We start from the raw sequence: 25146 nt of genomic DNA, 5'->3' as shown, positions 1-25146 counted from the left end.
TAGTCTCCGAAGGCTTGTCATCCTCCTCGACAGTTTCGATCTTGGTGACTTCTTGTTTGTCTCCCTTGACCTTCTTGATCACACGAGTGCGGATCTTCTTCTTCTTTGGTTTGCTGTCTTCAGAGATGGATTCGACAACGCGAACCTCTTCTGGGAGTTCCTGGATCTCCTCAGGTTTCTCCTCTTCGTAAGGAACTTCTTCAACGGTGACTGTAGTCTCCGAAGGCTTGTCATCCTCCTCGACAGTTTCGATCTTGGTGACTTCTTGTTTGTCTCCCTTGACCTTCTTGATCACACGAGTGCGGATCTTCTTCTTCTTTGGTTTGCCGTCTTCAGAGATGGATTCGACAATGCGAACCTCTTCTGGGAGTTCCTGGATCTCCTCAGGTATCTCCTCTTCGTAAGGAACTTCTTCAACGGTGACAGTAGTTTCAGAAGGCTTGTCATCCTCCTCGACAGTTTCGATCTTGGTGATTTCTTGTTTGTCTCCCTTGACCTTCTTGATCACACGAGTGCGGATCTTCTTCTTCTTTGGTTTGCCGTCTTCAGAGATGGATTCAACAACGCGAACCTCTCCTGGAAGTTCCTGGATCTCCTCAGGTTTCTCCTCTTCGTAGGGAACCTCTTCAACGGTGACTGTAGTCTCCGAAGGCTTGTCATCCTCCTCGACAGTTTCGATCTTGGTGACTTCTTGTTTGTCTCCCTTGACCTTCTTGATCACACGAGTGCGGATCTTCTTCTTCTTTGGTTTGCCGTCTTCAGAGATGGATTCGACAACGCGAACCTCTTCTGGGAGTTCCTGGATCTCCTCAGGTTTCTCCTCTTCGTAAGGAACTTCTTCAACGGTGACTGTAGTCTCCGAAGGCTTGTCATCCTCCTCGACAGTTTCGATCTTGGTGACTTCTTGTTTGTCTCCCTTTACCTTCTTGATCACACGAGTGCGGATCTTCTTCTTCTTTGGTTTGCCGTCTTCGGAGATGGATTCGACAACGCGAACCTCTTCTGGGAGTTCCTGGATCACCTCAGGTATCTCCTCTTCGTAAGGAACTTCTTCAACTGTGACAGTAGTTTCAGAAGGCTTGTCATCCTCCTCGACAGTTTCGATCTTGGTGACTTCTTGTTTGTCTCCCTTGACCTTCTTGATCACACGAGTGCGGATCTTCTTCTTCTTTGGTTTGCCGTCTTCAGAGATGGATTCGACAACGCGAACCTCTTCTGGGAGTTCCTGGATCTCCTCAGGTTTCTCTTCTTCGTAAGGAACCTCTTCAACGGTGACTGTTGTCTCCGAAGGCTTGTCATCCTCCTCGACGGTTTCGATCTTGGTGACTTCTTGTTTGTCTCCCTTGACCTTCTTGATCACACGAGTGCGGATCTTCTTCTTCTTGGGTTTGCCGTCTTCAGAAATGGATTCGACAACGCGAACCTCTTCTGGGAGTTCCTGGATCTCCTCAGGTTTCTCTTCTTCGTAGGGAATCTCTTCAACGGTGACTGTTGTCTCCGAAGGCTTGTCATCCTCCTCGACGGTTTCGATCTTGGTGACTTCTTGTTTGTCTCCCTTGACCTTCTTGATCACACGAGTGCGGATCTTCTTCTTCTTGGGTTTGCCGTCTTCCGATATTTCCTCGATGATTTGCAGAGTTTCGGGGGTTTCCGTGATTGTGGTTTCATTAGTTTCTTGTGTGTGTTTGGGTGTCTTTTGTGGTGTTGTGTGTGGTGTGTCTGTGGTTTGATTTGTATCTGTGTAAAAAAGTGTGCGTTTAATATAAAGTTCTGTTTGAGGAATGTGAGTTTGCTTTGTTCTGTGTAATATGTGCTTGTGCTTTGTTTCTGGAGGGTCGAAGGGTGGTGGTAATGGAAGTAATACGCCTTTTTTTGCTAAACTTCTTAGACTAAACTTAGTTGGATACTTACCCACACGCGGTGTTACCATTTTAACTTTAAAAATATCTTGTGTAAGACTCTCCTCTAACAGTTTCTGTGTGTGGTCTTCATCTTTCGATGTGTAAATTGTGGCTTGTGACTCGTTTGTGGTGGAAAGTGCTACAGCATGTGTTACCCTTTTGGGGAGTGCAGTTTTAAGCATTGATTTCGGTAGGAGCAGGTCAGAGGTATCCTCCGACACAAATTGTGTTGTCTGTAAAGCATTCTTCAGGGTATCCTCGACCAGTGTTGGGTGTATTCTCTCCTCAGTGCGTGTGTCATTAGGACTCGTTGTTGTGGTTGTGTTGAATAAGTCTGGTTGTTCTGTTGTGGCTATGGATGTGATGTTTTCTTTGATACATATACTTGCGTTCTGTGGCTGTATGTGTTTTTGTTCCTCACTATCTAACAGATTGACATTCTCTTGTGCGATTGTTTGCTCATTCAGATACGTACTCTGTGTGGTAATCGAAGGAAGCGCTTGTTTCTCATCTACTTGAGTGCTTGTGATCGTCTCCCGAATGGTGCCCTTCTCATGCAGCACACTCGTCACGGCTGCAACTCGTGTATCCGCTGGTGCAAGCTTTGCCTGCTCCGTGGATGGTGTTCCTTCTTCCAGCAAAGTGCTTGCAACCTCACAGGGCAGTTGTTCGCTTTGCAGGACGTTTTTGTGTGGCACAGTTTCTGGTGTTGCTTTGCCCTCCAAGGGTTTCTCAGTCGGAACTCGACCCAAGGATGGCATCACAGACACCTCTTCCACCACCGAAACCTTCAACTCGGAAATTACAGTGGTATCCGTTGAGGGCAGCACACTAATTGGCTTAAATTCCCCATGTCCCTCGACATTTTCATAGACATTAACAGTAGAGCTTTCAATCGGTTTCAAAAGCGTTTCAACAGAACTTGGCTTTGTACGGGCTCGACGATCGTCCTGCTCTAAGATCATCTCCGGTACCTGTTCGTAGATCTGTTGCTCGGCCACACTTACAGTCTCATGTGGCGCCTGTCGTGTGATTTGGACCTTGCCCTCGTCGGGCTTTTGCAGGTCATACGATTCCTGGATTGAACTGATGCCCAGAACCTCTTCGGTTATCACAGATTTCTTCTTCAGCTTAACGTCAGACACACGCGCAATGTCTTCATCGCGAATGGGCTCCAGCTGGAGATTTTCTTCTTTGAGAAGCGTCGATTGTATGGTTGTCACATGGGCACGATTGATGTCAGAATCCTCTACGATCTTTATAAACTGACCTTGTTCCGACATCCCCTTAATGTCTTTTGTGATCTCATATGTATTGACTTCGGATATTGTGGTATGGACATTCGTTTCATCCGATTTGACCTTTGCTTGGGCAAGTTTTTCATATTCAATGATGGCTTCACTCTCCAGTTCGAGTGGTAGTTGGGTTTCCACCATGTGCGATTGAGTGATTCTCTCGCTGGACGTAGGACTCACTTGGAATGTGGCAGCAGCTTGTGGCGTCTCTATTTGATCAACATTTTCCATGGGAATCACTTGAGTGATGAGTGTCTCCCTCTGTGTGCCCTCAATGAACGGTTTGCCATAGAATTCTTGAATGGTCTCCGGCAGGGTTTCTTCCTTATCCATAATAAAGTCATCGAATCGGACCTGCACCTTCCTAGACTCCGCCCCAGTGACTAGCTGTCTCTGTGCCTCTTGTGGCGCTGTTGTCGGTGTGTCTGGAATGCGCTCAGAGGATTCCAGAGCCAACACATCGGATGTTGTGGTGCCTTGGCGGAGATCTACCACAGGCTTTGCTGTGGCCTCTTGCGGTTTGTGATCTTCGATTGGGGACTCCTTTTGGAAGACACCCGGCTGGGTGTCCACCGATGTAGCCTTAAACATGACATCCAACGACTCGGCAGCGCTAACGGGTGTTAATTCTATAGATTTCTGTAGATTCTCAGACTCCTCGATACCCTGGACTTCGCTGACTGTTACCTCGTACTGCCGGCCTTCATAGGTGGACTGTGCCACTCGCTCGTCTGTGGGCAGAGTGACCAAAACATCCACATCCTCCACAGTCTGTGTCTTCGAGCTGATTGGTAGTCCAAGCTGTGAGGATATACCATCAGCTGTGGCCACTGCATAGATTTGTTCAGGCGTTGCAAGCAATTTCTCTGCCTCCACAGCCTGCTGCAGTTCTGTGGCATGAGTGTGTGCCAATTCGTGAGTGATTTGTGCCTGTTGCATGCTGCATTTATCTGTTGGATGCTCCTCGCCCATGGATTCATAGACGGCTGTGGTGTCTACCGTTTTTGCATGGAAATTTGTGGCATCTTCCATTAGATTTGCCTTTTGCTGGGGTGTACTTTCCTCGCCGAGTAGCTTCTCCGATTCCAGCACCCTCTGATCCTCATGAACGATGGAGTGGCTTAGATTATCCTGAACTTTGACGGCTGTACGCTGATCTGTTGGCTTCGCATCGAAAGGTTGTGTTCCATCAACGACAAGGCACTCGGTGACGGTTGTATGCTCGTGTGGCACCATCGACTGTTGCGGACTCAAGATCTCTGGCTGTATGGAGTCCAGAGATTTGGAAACACTGTCATAGACTGTGGTCTCTGTCGATTTGGTTTCAACCAAAAGATCTAGACGTGGCGAGGCATATTTATCGGAGACACTAAAGTCCTCTAGCTTTCCAGTGCTTTGATTTTCCATGACACCTTCGGTAAGGGCAGCCTTCAGATGATCTGCAGACACGGGTCTTGCCTGCTCTGCCTCTGGGGCAAGTACTCTCAGCTCTCCCTCATGCTCAAAGGTATCCTCCTGCCGAGCCAAGGCCAGTCCTGTGGTGGAGTCCAACGCAATCTTCACGAGTTGGTCGCTTGGCTGTGGCACACCTTCCAGCAGTTCCTCCTTCTCCAGGACTTCTGTTTGACGCACATTTATCTCGTGGCAGCTAGTGATTATGGATTGTCCCGTGGCTGCATGCGGCTGTTGGCTGCTCAACTCTGAAACTTGATCTAAGACATTGACTCTCTCCGAGAGTGGAGTTTTCTGCGTGAATTCGTTGAGTTTTGGTTGAATTTGAACCTCCTGTGGTGCATCTTTGTCCGTCAGCTCCTGTGTCCTTTCACTCACAATTGCCGTGGTGGTCCTTAAAGATGAAGTTGTTTCCGTAATTTCTATATTCGTAAGCGCTGATTTCTGATATTCCGGTGAGGCATAATCCTGCAATCCTTCGAGTGGTGTAATTTCCTCGACCTTTGGCAATGTGATTTCTCCTATATTGAAATGTGCCTGCTGTTGTGGCAATCTCTGCTGATCTTCCATGCCCTGCAACGATTCCATATGCTGGGAACTCTCAGTATTTGCCACCTGCAGCGCACTGGCTGCTCCAATGGCTGCTGATTGGAATGGATGTGGTTCTGCCAAGGGGATTTCCGTTTCCTGCTCTAGGGTCACGCACGAACTGGTCTCCAGTTGTGGCAACAAATCAAATTGTGATTCGGTTTGCTGTTCCTGCGGCTGGACATCCAGCGGACGTGGCTGTAGCGTCTCCAAGGGCGACTGTTCCATGACATTGGTGCCATATTGCTGAGGCATGCTGACATCAGCACGGGCTGCTGTAGGTTTTCCCTGATCTGGTTGTTGGCCAGTCGACTCCATAGGAATGATTTCCATTCCCTCGGCATGCCTAAAGTCTTCTGTGATAGGATGGGCTTTCGTTTGCTGTTGCTTTGGCAGAGTATCTGCCAGTTCTGTGCTCGTTTCACTGATCTGTACATTCGTTACTTCCAGTGGCTGTTGGGTTTCATCCATCAAGACGGTGCCGCTCTTGAGTTCGGGCTGCGGCAAGGCCTCCAGATAGCTAGTTCCTTCCATGAGATCCGGCTTAGATGCCACTCCAATGGGCATTGTATCTAGAACCTTAATGGCAGACACCGCTCGTGTATCTGTCGGCGCAATATCCTCTGAAGTTTGACCCGCCTGAACCTCAAAGACAGTTGTTACTCTGAGATCCACAGGGATTATCTTTTCTACAGCTGATTGTTCGGCTTGAGACACATCCTGGGGGAATGTTTGCTCCTTTTCGGCCACTGTGTCCTGCATGATCTCCAGTGCGACAGTCTCCTCCACGATATTAATTGTGGCATCCACAAACTCTGGAACGACAGACAGGAGCTCCTCTTCTGTGTGAATGACAGTGGGAGCTGCCTGTACCTCTGCCACCAGTTCGCCATCACAAATGTTGATCTTTCCCTGTCCTTTGGGATGTTCCACATCTGGCACAGAACCCAGGGTGTCGTATAGAGATTCCTGATTGCTTTCCGCAGTACCATAGGCTTTGGTTAGTGTTTCCTTTGCTGGTTTTGTGGTCTCCACTTGGGGTTCGATCAGTTCCTGGGCCATTTCTACGAGATTTGTCTCTAGAGTTTCGCCAATTGTCAGGGCACTCGATTGTCCGAGGGTGCCTTCAACGCTCTTTGGTGTCTCCTGTACGCCCAAGTCACTAGGTGCCTCCTCAGTCGACACGGTTTCCTGGGTGACAACATGGCGCTGGGTTTCCATTTCTAAGTTTGCTTTCTTTTCGTCTGTTTTAAAGTCTGGAATTTGCTCTTCCAATGGGCTCTGAGCATCTGCTGTGGTGTTGAGCAATCCTTCGGTTAAAACCAAATGTTGCGTGGCTTTTGTGTCGGCCACGCGTGGCTTGGTCTCGCTTTCTGCCACAGACTCAAATGTATCCGTTTCTTGAGTGACGAGTGGAACTTCTTCTGGCTTGAGACTAACATCGGCAATGCCTTTGGTGGGTTGTGTTTCCAGGGGTATGGTGTCTACACTTTCAAGGACCTCTGAGGCGCTGGTGCTCACTGATTTGTGCTCTAAAATAGTGCTGGATGTTGTCTCCTTGCGTACTTCCGCTGAGGGTTTTAGTTCCCCCACAGAATCCTCCGGCTGGCATTCGCTTATGGCTAGACTTACATTTGAAGTTAATTCTGGATAAATCTTCTCCGTTGTTGGCTTGCTCTCAACGATTTCTTTGCCTAAAGTTTCACTAATTGTTTCTTCGGTTATCAAAAGACCTTCTTGATCCAAGAAATGCGATTCAATATTCTCCTCCTTGATGGATTTACTATCCTTAAGCTGCTCAATGGCCTCCAAAATCTGTGGGTGTTCCTCCGTGAGCTCATGGGACAACAAAATGTCACCATGCGCCTTCTGTTCTACGTTTTTCATTGGCTGCAGATCATCTATGGCCTCCTCGATGCTTGTGGCTTCCACCAGCAAAGGACGCGATTCCTTCACCTTCCGCTGGGCCTTGACGCTCTTGGGGATCTTTGAGGGTTTCAGTTCTTTGGGTGAGGCCTCACGTGCCTCGGTTTCGGTCACATCTACAGCATGTTGATGCCGCACTTCAATTTGTTCACTCACGCGATTTACTGTTGGTTTTTTAGAGTCTTTGGGGATTGCCACATCGAGTGGCAAACACTCCTCACTGATGGCCAATATCTTTTGGGGCAAAATATCGTCCTGTACGTTTGCGGGTTGGGGTTTCGGTGTTGAAAGTTCTGTGGTCTCTGCACTGGCAATGGTTTCGACCGTGTCTTTGGGTACATGTTGCATGGATAGTGTTTCATATGGCAGGATAAGCTCTTGCAATTGCTCGACACTTTCATCCTCTGCGATGATGGGTGTGATGAATTCTTCTTGTATTTGTATCTGTTGCTGTACCTCTTCTTGTATTTGTATCTGTTGCTGTACCACTTCTTCCTGTATCTGTATTTGTTCTGTATGTTTTTTATGCTTTTTCTGTGTTTTCTTTTTCACAATTTGCTGTTGGACAACAACCTCCTCTTCGGCTTCTGCTGACTGTATGTGCACTTGTTCTTGTTGTACGAGTATATGTTCTTGTTCTTGTTGCTGTATGAATTTTTTATCCACTTTTGTGGTTGCTGTTTCTGTGAATGTAATGTTTATTAAACAATGACAATGTCTGGACCTCTCAACTAGTATTTGTGTGGTTGGTTGGTTGCTTGTGTTGTTGCACAAAACAATAAATGAAATTTCAAAAACTCGCAGAAAGCCAAGCCAAAAGCGTTCTACATATGTATCGATTAGTATCTGTAGTTTACGACTAAATATTTAGCTTGTAGCCAGTGCCGGTAAGCGGTAAAATGAGTTGCACAGAAAAACATTAAATATGTATCAAGTCATAGGGGTCATAGCATATCTTACCTCAGGGTGGCATCATCTGGGGGTTGGTTGCATTTGCGTGCATTGATTGAAGCGACTCTTCTACGTGTACTCTTGTCATCGAATGAGCATTTGTGAAGAAGCAAAAGCATTATAGTGGGTATGAAAAATCAATAGTTATATCGCTTATATGGTATTTATAGCTGCAGCAAGATATACATATACGATATATATAGCTTTGATTTGTTTTTTTTTTGTTTTTTAGTGATGGTTGATTAGCTGTTAATGGGGAATACTACTTGGTTGTTTAAAGACTCTTTTTCTTTTTAGAATATACACATGATTTTTGTTTTTTATTTGTTATATTTGTTGTAAATTATTTTTGTTTTGCTATGTCATAAATATTAATATTTTTGAGGCTGTAGTTCATATATGGTGGGATCGTTTGGTTGGTTTTTGGTGGTATACATCGTTACTGGTGGTGGGATTTCGTTATATATATTTTGTGGTGGTTGTTTTTTGTTTGTTTTACAGATCGTCTGTGATTATGTTCAAACCTTCTTCAACAATTATCGTTCGTTCCTCAATAAATGTTTCCTCTGCACGAGGAAATTGTCGAGGGAATTTCATGGGATTTGTTGTGATGCACGCAAAGGTAAATTTTGTTTACAAAGCAGATGCGACATGTTAAAAAAAAATAAGAAATAAATATATTTGCATTTTCTTATCGCATTTAACTACTTAAAGCTTTTTGCGCAAAATACTCACCGATTTTGACATGCGTTATAGCCTCGTGACTTTCAATTATTTGCGATGTCTCTACTATTCTCTAGATTTCCGATTTCACAAAACCAAAAGTATATAAAAAAATTGTTGAAAAAAAAAGTGAATACGTCAATCATTTTTCGGATTTTATCCGAGCTCACAAAAAACCCTCAAAAACAAATGGGGAAAAATATTAATAATTTTAACACTTAAAAAAATTAAATCATTTTAACAAAAACAAAATATGAATATGTTGTACTTATTTTTTAATTTTATACTTTTTTTTTTCATTGGTGTCCCTAAAAGTGTTGTGGGTTTTTTGTTCGCTCTTCTCCTAATTATAATTTCTCTTTTTGACACCCAATTTAAACACAAAAATTAAATTTTAAATAGATTTTTTCTTTCCAACAACAAACAATTTCGAACGAGAAACGACAAACGAGTAACAGAAATTCAAACCTCCTTTCCGCATATCTTCCAGTCCTGCGATATGAAATCCTCCCTAACAAACTTTCGTATGACAATCTCGATCGTGATCTCGTATGTCTGGATCATACGTATAAAGGCCTTGAAACCCACTGTAGCTGCTAGAATGGTCTCATCCTCATTGGAAGATTCACTAAGGATTTGGGTGATCAACTCCTCGTGTCCCTCGCGCTCCACCAGCTGCACCAGTGCTGACTGCGATTCGGGTTTCTTCAGGGATATAAAGATATTCTGCTCGTACATGTACGTAATCTCGTAGTGAGTGCAGCCATAGCGCAAAAGGAGGCCAATGGTGGCCAGATCTCTGAGTGCTGCCTCGCCCGAGGCACCAAAGGAGACGGCCTCAATGGACTCGAGCAGCCACTGGACCTCTTCGTGCTGTGAAATCACGTGTATGTCCTCAATGGTGATGGTCTTTTGGGTAATTTTTGTACGTATCAGCTCGACTGTTTTCGTCAGTTCAATCGTTTTGCTGGATGTATATTTTATTTCTTCTTTGGCAGACTTTTCTTCTTTGATTTCTTCTTTGATTTCTTCCTTGATTTCTTCTTTGATTTCTTCCACTTCTTCGATCTCTTCTTCAACTTCTGACTCAGATGATTCTGTGTAGCTTTTGCGTAGCTCTGCATCTGCAATCTTACGATCTTTGACCTGCATCACCTCGGAAATCTCACTCTTCTCTACCAGTATAGAGACAGGTTGTTTCACTTTGTAGACATTCATTGTCGTTGTGGCCGCAGGCACAATACGTATCTCTGTCTTTTGCATCGCCGAAGATGCACCCGAAGTTCGCTTGACCATTGAGGATGTCTTCTTGCCACCAGCTTTCTTTTTGATTATCTTTCTGGTTTGCACAACCTCCTCTTCCACGTTGGACGTAGATGATATTTCGAATTTGGCACGCGACATTGTCATGCCAATCTCATTGATTAGCTTGCAATTGTAGTAGCCGCAATCGTCCTGTGTGATTTTCATAATTTCTAATGTGGCCTCATGCTCCTCGACTACCATGCGATACTTTTCGGATGCCCTAAGCTGTACATTGTTGAAATACCATTGAATATCTATAGAGAAGAGAGTGTCACGACTGTCAGATCTACCCTCCCTCTCATTGTCTCATACTATACCTGGCATTGGATTGCCTGCATATTGTATATGAAACTTTGCCGTTTCCCCCATGGCACAGCGGCTGTCGCGCATTTCATTTAGTAGCGATGGCGAGCATTTAGCAGCTAAAAAGCGAGACATAAAAAATGGCATATATCTATGGATTAGAGAACCACTAGAAACTAATATCTAAAAGCAATGCATTGGATGGAATGTTTTGTTGATTGTATCTATTGCGCCAGTGTACTTACATTTACTGATTTTTTGTATTTGCTTGTCTGTTTTTAGTGAGTTTCTTAAGAATTTGTTTTTAATGATTTCAACTAAATATAGAACACAAAACACGGGTTTTAGTGTGTGGCATGCAACAAGTTTTGGTGTGTTATAGAGATCTACATAAAAAGTGAAGAGTTGCAAGCAGCGTTCTGAAGGGGAATGTTATACGAATTGTTTGGGTTTTCAGATCGAACACTTTGGATTTAGATTTAAGTTTTTTGTTAGTTGTTTTCTTGGTATAAAATTTGGAATAAAATGTAAAAATTGGAACAGAGGAACATGAAACCAATTATGGAATGAATGTATTACTTGCAGATGAAATATGCACAGATACATAGATACTGTGCTACTGTAAGAGATACATTTTTGGATATACGAAAAGTTAAATTATATCTACTAAAAAAAAAATAGGCGTTTACTAATTTTAAAAGTTCAGATGGGGTTTGAGTTGGGGGTTGGGTTGGGGTAAGCCTTAGAGCTGTTGGCGTAAGAGGGGACAGAGCCACAAATATATCTTTGTGTGTGTGTGTGGCAACACTGTACATGGGGGACAAATACAATAGATAGAGATAGAGAAGTAAAAGACAGACGAGATAGAAGACAAGAATTTGTTGTAGATTTAAGACAAAATTACAGACAAAAGACAGGAATTTATTGTTTGATTGTTGTGTGTTTTTGTTGTTGTTTGGAGAACACGAAAGATTATAGAAACACATATACACATAACAGTGGAACAAACGAGAGAGAGGTATATAGAGAGAGAGAGCGGCTGAAAGAGAAAGATACATACCTTTGAGTGCCACCTGCATTTCCTCCATTTGTGTGACCCATTCCGGTTTACGATAATCCTTGGATCCAACAATGCCTTATATAAGATACAGATATGGAGAGAATCATTAAATATATGCAGACATAAAAAACGAGACATTCTGCCCTGTAAAAGATACATTTTGTTTAACTTAAACTTAATCAAGTGTTGTGTGTGCCTCAAAAGTACAAAAATTGTGTATCATTTTGTGATAGGGATATTTTTGGGGGGTAGGATTAGGGATATTTTGGGACATTTTGCTGCCACAACCTGTAAAAGAATTTGAACTAACAAAATTCCATAAAAATTTAAAGCAAATATATACAGATATGTGCTAGAGATAGAACCTATACGTAAGATAGTACCTTCCACAGAGAACAGAGCCGTTGTCACTGCCACGCCCAATGGATTGTATGCCTCAAAACTGATGGTGCCCCAATCATCGGGATAGACATGATTGATCACCAGCACCGATGTGCCATCGTCGAAATTCTCTATTTGATATTCCTCTGAGGCAAAGATTTGCTCATCGTCGCGTAGCCATTTGACTTTGGGTTTGGGTCGGCCAATAACCTTGACCTCCAGCTTGGGCTGTTCACCCTCTTTGGGTTCGATTTTCTCTGGTAGCTTTTTAATGATTTTCGGTGCTTGTTCGTCGATTGAGAGGGTCTACAGAAAAGAGGGGGTAGGGGGAATATCGATTGATCTCACTCTCTCATTTTTGCACTCTGGGTTCTGGGTTCTTACTCTATCAAGTAGATCCTCCTCAGATCCAGTGAGTCCAGTGATTTCAGAATCGGGGATATATTCAAATGCTAAAAAATACATACAGTCGATAAAGTATTATCCGCAAGGAATAATCGAACAGAAACGAGGTAAAAAACGAGGAAACGAAGTAACGAGGGAAGGATTATTTACAAAAGAAAATGGGAGAAGGATTTCCCAGCAAAGAGAGAGAGAAAACATCACATGCAGGAGGTGTTGAGAGAGGAGAGTTATTATTGGGGAGAAAGGGAAACAAGACCTATAAGTAGATATCAGTTTTTTGGGGGGATGCATTGTAGTGTTTTTTGTGTATCTGTAGATAGTTGCGGCAGCTACTACTTTCACTACTTTCTAGTACTTTTCTGCTGGTTATTTAGAACAAACGCTTAGAGTTGTTGAAGTACCTTGAATTTTAACGTTTGTCTTGGTCACTGATTTGCCAATCTTATTGCTGGCCACGGCCTTGTATTGGCCTTCATTCTCGGGGAATACTTCGGTAATCTGCAGCTGGCATTTGCCTTGCAAGTCCTGCGATATCGTAGTTTCCTTTGTCTCCACAATCTTCTCATCGTTGTGATACCATTCCACCTTGGGTGTGGGTTTACCACGCACCTGACACTGCAGCAGCAGCGCCTCACCATCCATCACTTCGACGGGCTGAAGCAACTCCTCGATGAAGCGTGGCGATTCAAATTCCACTGCCTCCTCCTGGGGCAGTGCCTCCAACAGATTAACTGTCGCCGTGGAGGTCACCGAACCACCCACATTCTCGGCGCGACACGTAAAGGGTCCAATGAATTTTCGCTGGAAATCCTCAATCAACAGTGTGGACTTGTTGGCCTCGCTGACAATGCGACACTCGGTGGAGCTCTTGATGGGCTCATTGTGCACGAACCATTGGAAGGAGGAGAGGGGCTCCGATTGTACGACAGCTTCCAGTATGGCCACCTCATGCTCCCCAAAGTACTTGGGCTCCAGGGGCTGAATGAAACGTGGCGGCTGGATCTGTTGATCGGGTTTCGAGTCGGACACAACCACCGAACCGGATGACTTGGCCTCGCCCACTTTGTTCTTGGCCCAAACCTCGTATTTGCCGGTCCGCTTGCGTGTCATATTGATCACCCTGATGATGGTTGTCGTCTCTGTGGTCTCCACAACAATCTCCTCGTTCTCCACAATCTCACGACCATTGCGCATCCATTTGATCTCCGGGCGGGGCAGACCATCGTATTGCACCTCAAAGCGGAGAGTGCCTCCGGTGGGCACCACCACAGCATTCAATGGAGTGACGGTTGGGGGTTTCAGTATTTCCTTGGGCTCCTGCTCCTGCTCATCCAAGCGACTCATGATGTTGGCATTGCCAATGGCACGTCCAAATTGATTTTGTGCCTGCACCGAGTACGTGATGGCCTCATTGGCCGGTGGATTAAACACCTCCAGAGCCACCTCACCCGTCTGCTGATCGTACATCATTTGTACGGTTTCGCTGGGCAGCACCTCTTCGATGCCGCGATACCATTTGACCTGTGGCTGTGGCTTACCGGCCACCTGACACGTCACCGTAACCTTTAGCCTCTCGGGCTGTTTCTCTTCGGTGAACTCGATCTTGAGCGGCCGCGTAAACTGTGGCGCAACGCCTTGTTCTTTTTCTAAATTGGGAAGTAGGATCCAAAATCATAAATATTTTGTGTGTCTTTTTGTGCAGGATAAAGTTGGGGGGAAAGGATTATATACAAAAGTGGGAGGAGGATGGGTGCTAGTCGGGGCTAGAATATAACTAAAAGGAGAGTAAAAACTAATGTTAAACTTACCTAAAATAATATTTGTCCGGCTTGTGGCCACACCAGCCTCATTCTTGGCCTCACACGTGTAGACACCCACATCGCTGGGCGTCACCTTGGCAATCTTCAGCTGTGCCACCTGCTCCACCACGGTGATCTCGTATTTCTCCGAGGCAAAGAGCAGAATGTCATTGAAGTACCAATTGATTTCGGGGAAGGGTACACCCTCCACTTTGCACTCCAGGACAGTGGGCTCCTCGGGCACACATTGTCGCGGGCGGAGCTTCTCGGTGATGCGTGGGGGTTTGATTTCCTTCTTCTTTTTCTTCACCAGCTTACGCTCCTGTCCAATCACCTCAGAGGTGGTTGTCTCCTGCTGATTCTGTGTCAGCTGCTGATCCTCGATGAGTTCCTCATCGGCCATGCGATCGATGCCCTCTTGGATGCGTTTCTGTGTGATGAGCTCCAGCTCGGGCAACGGTTGACTGTCATCGAGCACGACCCGGCGCTTCTCTTTCTTAATTATATTTGAAGTAACCTTCATTTCGAGATCCCGGCGCACATCCTCCACATCCAGTTCGATGAGCTGTTCTGTGGTTATGAACTGCGGCCGCGTATCCTCAGTCTTTTTGAGCAGTGTGATGGTCTTTTGTGAGATCTCTTGGAATACTTCATCCACTTTTTCGATTTCCGCAATGGCTGCCTCCAGCAGCTGCGGCTGTCCCTCCACAGAGGCCTGCTTGAGGCGCTTTGTGCGCTTCTTCTGTGCCTTTTGCTTCGCCTCGGGGGTGGTCTCTTCCGTGGGCTGGAGCTCCTCTTCGGGCAGAACATCCTCGGAGACTGCCACCACCTTGTCATCGTCCACCGGCAGAATCTCTTCGACTTCATCTTCCTCGGCAATGGGTTCTGCAAATGGTTCGGCCATCTCCTCCGAGACCTCATCCACCGAGGGTGTTGCCTTCCTTAGCTTGGGCTTCTTTTTCTTCTCCTTCTTGACCTTGGGCGCAGCTTCCTCCTCGGGCAGTTTGAGTGGCTCCAGCTCGAGTTCCTCCTCTTCGCTTTCGGGTTTCTCTTGGGGCTGCAGTTGGGGACCGGGAATGGCCTTTTCTGGCTGCTGTGGCGCCTCCGCTGGCTTCGCGGGTATGGGCTTGAGTTGCACTTCCTGGGGCTGCTCGGCGGGCAGTAAGTGCCGCTTGCCCTTGGGCCATTGCTTCTCCTCGAGAACCTCCTCCACGGGCTTTTTCTTTTCGCCACGCTTCCATGGCACTTGAGGCTGCTCCTCCTCCGGCTTGGGTTCCTTCTCCAAGTCCAAGTGCTCCGCTTCCTCCAGTTGTGTGGGCTCGGCATCGGCAATCTCTGGCAGATCTTCGTGCTTGGGTTTCTTCACCTTTTTCGTTTTGCGCTTCTCCTCCTGGATGAGCTCTTCCTCCACCTTTTCCACATGCTGCAGATCCACTGCTTCGAGTGTCACTTCTTCGGGCTTGATGGATTTCCTGGTTGTGGGCTTGAGACGCACTTCCTCGATGGTTGCCTCCTCTGGCAGCGGTTTCTTTGGTCGTGCGACACGCTTCAGGGCCACCTCTTCCACCTTTTCGATGATTTCCTCTCGCTTGGGCTTGGGTTTTGGTGCTGCCTTTGGCTCGACAGGTTGTTCCACCTCTGGAATGGGCTCTTGCAGCTCCTCCTGTGGCTCCTCGACCTCTGGCTGTGGCTGCTCTTCCTCGACTTCCTCGATGAGGTCTTCTTCCTCTGGCTCTTCGGGTGCCTCCTCTTCTGTGTCAGTCTTTGGCCTGGGCTTCTTTTTCTTTACCCGCTTCTTGGTTACATCCACAATTTGCTCTTCTGTGACGATCACCTTCTCCGTTACGATCTCTTCTGGTTGTGGTGTCTCTTGCGAGACAATTGCAGTCTTTTTCAGTGGCTTCAGGGACACCTCCTCCAGTTGTTCCTTCTCGGGCAGCGGCTGTTGCTTGCGTGGAGTTCGCTTCAGTTCTACCTTCTCCACTTGCTCCACCACTTCTTGTGGCTTGGCCTTGGGTTTCTTGGGCTCTTCGGTGGGTAGAGGTTCTTCCACTTCGGGTTCTTCAACTTCTGGTTCCTCCACCTCTTCAATGGGTTGCTCCTCTTCGGCTTCTTCCTCCACGGTCACCTTCTTCTTCGGTTTCTTGACCTTTTTCACCTTTTTCTTTTCTTCCACGATCCCTGATTGTTCTTCTATGATTTCCTCTTCTTCTGGCGCCTCTTCTTCGGGCTGCTCTTCCTCGATTTCGATCGTTTCTGCAGTCTTTTTGGGCTTCTTGACCTTCTTCACCTTTTTCTTTTCTTCCACAATCTCTTCTTGGACTTCCAAGGTTTCTTCCTGTTCTTCCACGATCACCTCCGGAACCTCCTCTTCAGGAGCCTCCTCTTCGGTAACCTCCTCTTCAGGGGCCTCCTCTTCGGGAACCTCTTCTTCAGGGGCCTCTTCTTCAGTCTTTTCAGCAATTTTCTTTGGTTTCTTCACCTTTTTCACCTTTTTCTTTTCTTCGATGACAACCTCCTGCTCTTCCTGGATCTCTTCGACAACCTCTTCTGGAATTTCTTCCTCTGGAATTTCCTCCACAATCTCTTCAGGCAACTCCTGTGGGGCCTTGGGCTTCTTGGTCTTCTTGATCCTGCGCTTTTCTTGAACAATTTCCGCCTCCTCTTCGACCAGAACCTTTTCAATTTGTGCATCAACCTCATCGGTATGCTGCTCCTCTTCTACAGGCTCTGCCTCTGGCTTTGGCTTTGCTGCTGCTGGCTTCTTCTTGCCACGCTGCCACAACACAGGCTGTGACGCCTCCTCCACTTTGGGTTCTTCGGGCAGGACATCGACAGCCTCTTCGTAGGTCTTTTTAGTTTCTTCCTGCAGTTTTTCCTCCACAACTTCTTGTGGCTTGGGCACGGGCTTCTTTTTCTTGCCACGTTCCCACAGTTGGGGCTGCGGTTGAGGTTCGATCTGCTGCTGCACCTCCTCCAAGGTATCCTCGACCACTTCGAGAGTTTTGGGTGCTGCTTCCTCGACAACTGCCGCTGGCTTTGCCACCGCTGGCTTCTTCTTGCCACGCTCCCACAGCACAGGCTGCGGCTGTGGCTCTTCGGGTGCAATCTTTTCCTCTTCCAAAGTGTCGACTGCAACCTCTAGAGTCGGTGCTGCCTCTTGTGCTACGGTCTGTTGAGGCTTTGGCTTCTTGCCACGCTCCCACAGCACAGGCTGCGGCTGTTCCTCCACTTGTGGTACAGGCGCCTCTTCGGGCAGCTCATCCGTGGCCTCTTCGTAGCCCTTTTGTGCCGGCTGCTGCTCCACCGTCTGTTGCACTGGTCTGATGGTCTTCAGGGGCTTCAATTGGAAGTCCTCCGCCTTTTCCGCTGGTTTGGGGCGTGGTCTGGGCGTGGGCTTCAGCTGCACTTGTTCCACCTTTTGTTCGGGTTCCCGTGGGGGAATCACCCGACGAACGGCTGTCTTTTTGGTCTCTTCCACAATCTGTTGCTGTTGCAGTACCTGTGTGGACTGCTGCAACACCTCTTGAGATTCAATCACTTGGGTGGACTGTTGCAGCACCTCTTGGGTGGTGGTCACCTGCTCCTGTACGACCTTCTTCTTGCCACGTTCCCACAGGACAGGCACCTGTTCGGGCTGCTGCACGGGCTGTGGTTCCGGCAACACATCATGCAACTCCTCGTAGGTTTGAGCCGCTGGCTTTTGCTTCTTGCCACGCTCCCACAGCACCGGCTGCTGCTGTGGCTGTGCCACCGGCAGAGGTTCCTGCAACACGTCGTGCATTTCCTCGTAGGTCTTTGGTTTCTCCACAAACTGTGGCTGTGGCTGCTCCTGGACTGGTGCCTGAGGCTGTGGCTGTGCCTGTTCCGGCTTCTTCTTGCCACGATCCCACAGGACGGGTTGCTGTTGCAGCAACTGCTGCTCCTGTGTGTCCTGACGCTCCTGCAAGTGCATCAGCGAAGAGTCCTCCACTTGAATGAACTTCTGGGCCTCGCGCTGCTGTCGCCAGTCGAAGGCTTCCTGCTGTGTGCGCTGATTGATGATCTTCTGGTGCTCGTACTGCTCGATGCTCATCATCTGCGAGTCCTCGATCTGCACAAACTGCTGCCGCTGTGCCTCCTCGATGAGGCTCTGCTGTTGCACCAATCGCTGGCGATCGCTCGTCTGCGAAATGGTGTCCTCCACGGAGGTCAGTGGCTGCAGCTGTGGTCGCTGTTGTTGCTGCTGCCGCCAATTGACGGCCTGCTGCTCAAGGATCAGACGCTGAGCCTCCAGTTGCTCCCGCTCCGATACGTGCATTATGTTGACATCTTCGGTGGTGATGAACTGCTGCTTGTGGCTGCCCACAGACTGATCCTCCTCGTAGTGCTGCAGATCCTGGCGCTGCACAACCTTCGAGATGGAACCCTTGGAGCTCTCATCGATGGTGAGGAGTACCTCCTCAGCGATGGCCGCCTGCTGGGCCTGCAAGTGCTTCAGTTCCACTTCTTCGATCTTGAATTTGTCAATCTGCTTGGTGACACGCTGCACGCTCTTCAGCTGCTGTCGCATCTCCTTCCAGGGTATCAGATCTTTGTTGTTCTGCTGCTGTGTGATTAGTTTATCGATCTGATCGGTCATCTCCATAATCTCGACACTCTCCATGCTCTTGAGTCGCTGTATCTCCTTGGTGCGCTGCTCCTGCTCCACTTGGGCCTGCTGCGGCAACGGCTCCTCCGTCTCGATGGTGCCCTCGAGCGGGCGCAGGTAAACCTCATCAATGTCGAATTTGTTCAGTTGCTCCGAGACGCTCTCCACTTGCTTCAGCTTCTCCCGCATGGTGATCCATGGCACTGCCTCCTTCTCCGTCTTGCCGGCAATTATCTGCTCCAGTGTGGCGCCCAGACTCATGATGCCCTGGTCCCGCTCCGTTTTGATCGACTTGAGCACGACTGTGGCCGCCTCTAGCTTTGGCGTTGGCTTCTTCTTTTCAATGGGTGTGGCCTTCAGGCTGATGGTCTCCTCGGTCCAGGACTTCACAGGCTCTGGCTTGAAGCCAGGCAGGAAGACACCCTTGTCCAGCGAACGTCCACGTGTTGGGCGTGAGGACTTGCGCCAGGGAATCACTTTTGTGGCAGGCTGCAGGGATTTGCTTCTCACTTTGGGTTTCTTTGTGCGGGATCTGCCCTCATGTCCATTGACACCCAGGTACTGGCCAAACTGTTGCTGTTGGCCTCCTGGCTGCAGCTGTTGTCCTGGCTGCAGTGGGGAATCGGGCGCACTGTCCTCCCGGCCAGAGGATGAGGACTCATCTTCAGCGGAATCAATTGTGCGCAATTGAAAGGCCGAGATGCGTCGTTCTAAATGGTTGGGGTAAAGGGATTTAGTTAAGGGATCGCTCTGTAGATGGAGGACTAAAGCATATCCAGAGTTCTAGGGGAGCAAAGGCGGAGTCTTCCACTTACCTTTTGGCCATACTATAATCTATAAATAGGTCAGAAATCTTTGTGGGCGCATATGCAAAACAATGAACTTGAAACATAACATAAATAAATATATTTTTAGTGGATTTATAGACAGAGGAGCAGAGCAGAGCAGCGCAGATGAAACCAAAAACCCACCCACTGAAATCCCCACTACAGCCCCCTCGTAGACTCTCAGCTTCTGTGACCCTGAATATTGGCCATGCATACACTCGGAGAAATGTGGCAAAGAAAGAGCAAATTATTCATATTTACATTAAAAATTTGGTCTTTACAGTTTAGTCAATTGAATTTAATTTAATTTAAATATGCAAAGCGTTAAGTTAAGAATGTAAGTGAAAACACTTTCTGTTTTCAATTTTCCCCTTCGTTTGCCATCTCCCAATGCTTTTTTTTGCCCTCTTGCAATATGGGACCCATGTGGGCCTAGGTGGATCGTACCTCTAGGTCACATCTCTTTCGAAATACATATTTTAGCTAATTGGCATTGATAAAAATAGTCAAAAAGAGTCAGTCGCATAGTCACAAGTCTCTGCTGTTGTGAGGTGACATTATGGTTTTTCTATGTGTCCTATGAATCATTAATCGGGCATGACGGAGCAGCAGTCCCTACACTTGGATGTGCGATGATTAAAACTGCATTAAGCAGCCCCTCTAAATCCTATATCTGTCTGAGATCTGTGAGTGTGCCACACAATGTCATGACAAAACGAAATATCTTTTCGTCTCATCATCATTACGACGATCATTAAATGGCAGCCATTTGGATGGGATGTGGTGGCCTCTGTGTGGCAAGTACAATTGAGAGCAAGCAATTTGAAATGTGTTGTGTTGCCTCCCAAAAATAGATATCTGATTAGTGGCGGCTACGTCACCAGGTGGGGCTGTGGCGCTGGCAGAGCGGCTACAGACAGATTTATGGGCGGGGTGTGTCTGCCCGCCAGCCTGCTCAGAGCGAGCGCAGCAACAGCAGCAGCCGCAGCAGCAGCGTACTGCATAGATCCAAACGAGAGATTTCGCTGCTCATTCCGTTATAGACAACAAACGGGCAATGTTCTGCCCTGAAAAAAAAGAGCAGTTCCTACTTTGTTCTGCAAAAAAAAACAACATTACCTGTGTGATTTTTACCTGTGTGTTCAGACTGATTGATGGCATGCATGCAACAGCGTTGGCAACAGTAACAACAGTAGCAGTGTGGCATTGGTGGCAGTGTTTTGTGGCATGTGTGCTGGCAGGGGAGCAGGAGTTATCAAAAACAAAGTTCTTTTTTCTTCAAATTAATGCATTTTGCTTGAATTTATTTATAGACGCGATCAGATTTGGTTTTTAAGTATTAAATACATTATAAAAAAATAAAATTAAAAAACAACAAAAAGTTTGGACAGTGGAGAGTGGATAGTGGTGTGTATCGTCTATCGGTATCGGTATCGGTATCGGTAAATCGAAAGTAATCGATAAATGATAAACATAAACATACAATTACAAATCGGAAATCGTATCGGTACTTAAAAACAAAAAGAGTCGCATGAGTTTTTATGATTAATTTTTTAGTAAAGCTCACAAGCGGCAAATATTCATCGATTTGTAATCGATTTTTTTGGACAAATTTTTGGAATTCATTTACAACAAATGATTGATGATTGAGAGTGTGTGATTGACAAAACAAAATGGAAAAACAAAATTAGTAAAGAAAAACAGAAGAAGTAGAAGAAGCGGTAATAAAAAATGAATAATAAAATCTCATGCAACATCACTACAAAAATAAATAAATTGTAAATTAAAATATAAACAATACATAAATCATTATCATTATAATCATAATCATCTTCATCAATAATCGATGTGAGGATATACACAGATATAAACATATTTGAAAGAGGACTGTCAGTGGAGGATCGTACGTTTGGGGTTTTATGTTTTGGTAAGAGTTTTGATCATGAAGAAGTATCTTAAAGCGCAGCTTGAACCTTTTCTAATATGGGATTTATTTTGCAGCATCGAACAGGGGAGCATCTTTGCTTGGAAACAACAAAACATCTTTGGGCCTGGCAGCTAAATATATCAAGACACAAGAAAAACTACATGGGGGAGCAAGACATGATTCATCTAAAGGTCCCTCCGCTGCTCGATGAGTGAACAGCCGTGACTGATTAATCTAATTAAATTCATTTCTGCACCATAAACAAAATCATCAATTCATGTTCTTGTCTAATGAGTAAATGCCCAACTGCTGTTTGTTGTTGGCCAATATCTTTTTTTGGCTATAAGATCTCTTAAAAACCCCCTGGGGATCATCTCTTTTAGGTAATCTCTTTAATTTATTTTCTGCATGTTTCCTAACCCCCCGCAGAATTATAGAAATTTCTTTCGTTGCTTTTTTTTTGTTGTGCCTTTTTATTGAAAATAAATTTCAAGATTTACTTGAAGCAAAAAGCGGAAAATACATAAAATGTTTTTCAATTTGTTTTGCCTAAACGAAAGAACACCAGATATCCAGACAGCGGGCTGGCCCCCAAAAATAGATCCCAGCACGGAACAGCACGGATTTTTTAACGCTAATCTATTGGAAATTAGTTTTCTCGAAAGCACAAAGCAAAACATTCTCCAAAAATAATATTGAAAATAGAACAAATTGGGGAGGAAAAAAAGAGTACATATAGAAGAAGATCTAGAGGGAAAAATAGAGCATCATTCGAATGGCAAGATGTAAAGCCCATGGCTGAATGGCTTTCGATATTTCTGTGTTCTAGTTTTTTGGCTACAGAACCGTACTGGTGGGTATGTGTGTGTCTGTGTATCTGGCAGATACAAGATACCAGAAACGGAACACAGAACGAGCAGAACAGAACCAGCAACGAGCAGTGTGTGAGCTAGATGTGTCATCCATAATATTTTATGCTAATATTCTCATGAAAATATAACAACTTTCACGCTCGAGCGGAGGCGGTTGAAATGTGCGTTTCGTGTGCACACGGCACCAAAAAAACTACACCGCACGAATGATGATTGTTGGGAGATACTATATATAGTATCATTTGGGATACGGTACAAAATATTATACATAAGACACCGAGTATTCTTAAAGTGGCCTGTGCCTGCCTTCTGCCTATATGTATGCTCTAGTGTTCGGACATAATTTCGTTGAAAGTATTGTTGTACATAAGCTGTGGCTGCCTTATTTATAAAACGACTCATCGGGGGGCCTAGAGAACTGTCTCAGCTACATGAATATTCTTTGAGTCATTTTCAATTTCACTCATTTTCTGTGGCTAAAGAATTTTCAATTTTCAATTTGAAATTTGTGGGCTAATTTCCTAGTGCTGCCAGCAAGATGTTTTTTCTACTTGAATAAATGTTCTATAAATATTTATAGTTTTGCAAAATACTTGTAATTATTTTTATTATTTTTTCAATTAAAATTTTTCTCTTTAATATTTTTTTTTGTTCTTTGCGTTGATTTTTTTAGTTTTTGTTCTTTGGTTAATTGTTTTTCCTGTTAAACATTATGGTAGATATTTTTGTTGCTGTGGGTTTCACATTTTGCAAAAATGGTTAGTAAAAATTTAAAAACTTCGTTCGTTTGGAAATAAGTTTAGAAAATGTTTTAGGTTCTTCGCTTTCAAATATTCTTCACTCTCAAACTTTTACGACTAGTAGTTGGTCAATATCGATAGCTATCGATATATTTCGATAGGTTTTAGGTAGTACAATCGTACGAGTAGTAGTAGTGGTTGGTTCTATACGTTCGTAGCTTTTTTTAGGGGGTTCGTTGTGTCAGTTGCTTTGTTTTAAATATTTTTCAGTATAAGTTCAGTATTGTCGGTATTTTAAGTATTTTCCATACTGAAAATATTCGTTACTTTCTAGTATTTTCAGTTATTTTTTGAGCATTCTTTGGAGTTGGTTTTGTTTTTCTGTTGGTTGTTTGATCTTTTTTTTGTTGATTGATGTTTTGAACACGGTTCGCTTACGTTTGGTTTTTTGTGTGTGTGTTTGCTTGGTATTTTGTCGAACTCTGGTTGCGGTTTTGGCTTAGTTTTTAGATTTAATCCTTACTTTTAACAGTCAGTTTGGCTGAGGACTCGACCTGGCCGGTGGACGAAGTCACACGTACTGTAAAGATGCCCGAATCCTCCTCGTAGGTGGTTCCAATCAAAAGCACAGCGCTGTTGCCATCAAAGATCATCTGTAACGAGTTCCGAAATAATATTATTTATCACAATTAACACACAAAGAATCCTAGAACAATAAAATTTGAGTATTTTTGCTGGAAACCCACCTGGAAATCTGGTGTCTCGGGTATCAGCTGTCCCTCGCGGAACCACTGAACACTAGTGGCCTTCACCTTGCCCGTCACCGTCGTCTTGAATTGTGCGGGCATGCCCTCCGTAACGGAGACATCCTTCAGTGCCGTAATGGTCGGTGGAGCGTCCAAATTCTCAATGGGACGCACCTTCAGCTGGGCGCTGGTCTGAATGCTGCCCAACTTATTCTCGGCCACACACTTGTAGGTGCCCTCGTCCTCGGGGAAGGCCTCCGAGATGATCAACTGATAGTATTCGCCCTGTCGCGACATTTGGAAGTAGCGCGAGGGCTTGACAAAGTTCTCACCGCGCATCCAGCGGGCTGTGGGCGTGGGCTTGCCATCCACGCGGCAGCGGAAGATCACCTTGCTGCCCTCCTCCACAGACTGGCTCTTCAGCTGCTCCACAATGTGTGGGGCCTTCTCGCTGCCGGGTGTCGTGGGCTTCTCCGGCTTTGTGGGCGATTGGACCACGCAGTCGCCGTCGCAACGCGCCTCTCCAGCCGAATTGACGGCCACACACTCGTAGCGGCCAGAGTCTTCGGCGAAGGGTTCGATGATGAGCAAAGTGTGGATGGAATCCTCCTCGAGCATCTTGAATTTGATGCTCGGATGGATCTTCATGCCGTTCTTCAGCCAGTAGACATCCATGGGCTTGGTACCCGTGACCTTGGCATCGAAGCGTGCCAGCTGTCCGGTGGACACGGTGGTGCTCTGAATGGTGGTCACAAAGCTCGGTGGCTGAATGCCACCCTTGCCGGCACGACGACGCTCCTCCACCACGAGATTGGCGCTGCACTTGGCGGTGCCTCCGCGATTCTCTGCGACGCACGAGAACACAGCCGAATCCTCGACAAACACCTGACGGATAATCAAAATCGATTTGCCACTGAACGTGTGGATCTGCAGATCCGGTGAGTTCTGAATGGGGAAGCTCTCGCGGTACCATTTCACCGTCGGATTGGGTTCTCCATCGAATTCCACCTCGAACTTGGCCTGTTCGTTCTCAAACACGCGGCAGGGTTGAATTTTCTTGGTGAAAATTGGGGCCTTGGCAGGCTTAACGGGTCCCTTGACCACGCGCTCCTGAATTGTGCCCTTGTGCTCCACTTCGGTGGTTTCGGTGGCGGTGATCTTGCGTGTGATCTCAAGATCTCCTTGGATCTCCTTCTGCACTTGCTGCTGCTTGTTCATGTGCACCTCACGGCCATGAACCGATGATTCGGAGGGTTCAGCGATGCCCTTTGGTGGGGCAGGCTTGACCTGAGTGGTGCTCGTTTGCTCTTGACTA

At 46.1% G+C, this 25146-nt stretch overlaps 1 protein-coding gene across 2 annotated transcripts in view; it reads right to left on the bottom strand.

The window, feature by feature from the left end:
* LOC117893117 (titin-like) overlaps positions 1 to 25146 on the bottom strand; it is a 133749-nt gene that overhangs the window by 37223 nt on the left and 71380 nt on the right. Inside the window, exons 13-25 of one of the 2 annotated variants that reach the window (XM_034799560.1) lie at positions 23832 to 25143; positions 23609 to 23738; positions 14099 to 19429; positions 12692 to 13936; positions 12270 to 12337; positions 11888 to 12191; positions 11505 to 11579; positions 10459 to 10563; positions 9305 to 10395; positions 8849 to 8909; positions 8638 to 8679; positions 1912 to 7845; positions 1136 to 1737 (exon numbers count right to left, since the gene is read on the bottom strand). In XM_034799560.1, coding sequence (XP_034655451.1) covers positions 1136 to 1737; positions 1912 to 7845; positions 8638 to 8679; positions 8849 to 8909; positions 9305 to 10395; positions 10459 to 10563; positions 11505 to 11579; positions 11888 to 12191; positions 12270 to 12337; positions 12692 to 13936; positions 14099 to 19429; positions 23609 to 23738; positions 23832 to 25143 — 16300 coding nt within the window. The remainder of the gene's footprint in view (positions 1 to 1135; positions 1738 to 1911; positions 7846 to 8637; positions 8680 to 8848; positions 8910 to 9304; positions 10396 to 10458; positions 10564 to 11504; positions 11580 to 11887; positions 12192 to 12269; positions 12338 to 12691; positions 13937 to 14098; positions 19430 to 23608; positions 23739 to 23831; positions 25144 to 25146) is intronic. The other variant, XM_034799555.1, reaches the window with a different exon arrangement.

This window comes from Drosophila subobscura, chromosome J (assembly GCF_008121235.1).
Source record: "Drosophila subobscura isolate 14011-0131.10 chromosome J, UCBerk_Dsub_1.0, whole genome shotgun sequence".
In the NCBI taxonomy this organism is placed as follows: domain Eukaryota; kingdom Metazoa; phylum Arthropoda; class Insecta; order Diptera; family Drosophilidae; genus Drosophila; species Drosophila subobscura.
The sequence above is the reverse complement of the archived record's forward strand: the minus strand, read 5'-3'. Positions and strand labels throughout refer to the sequence as shown.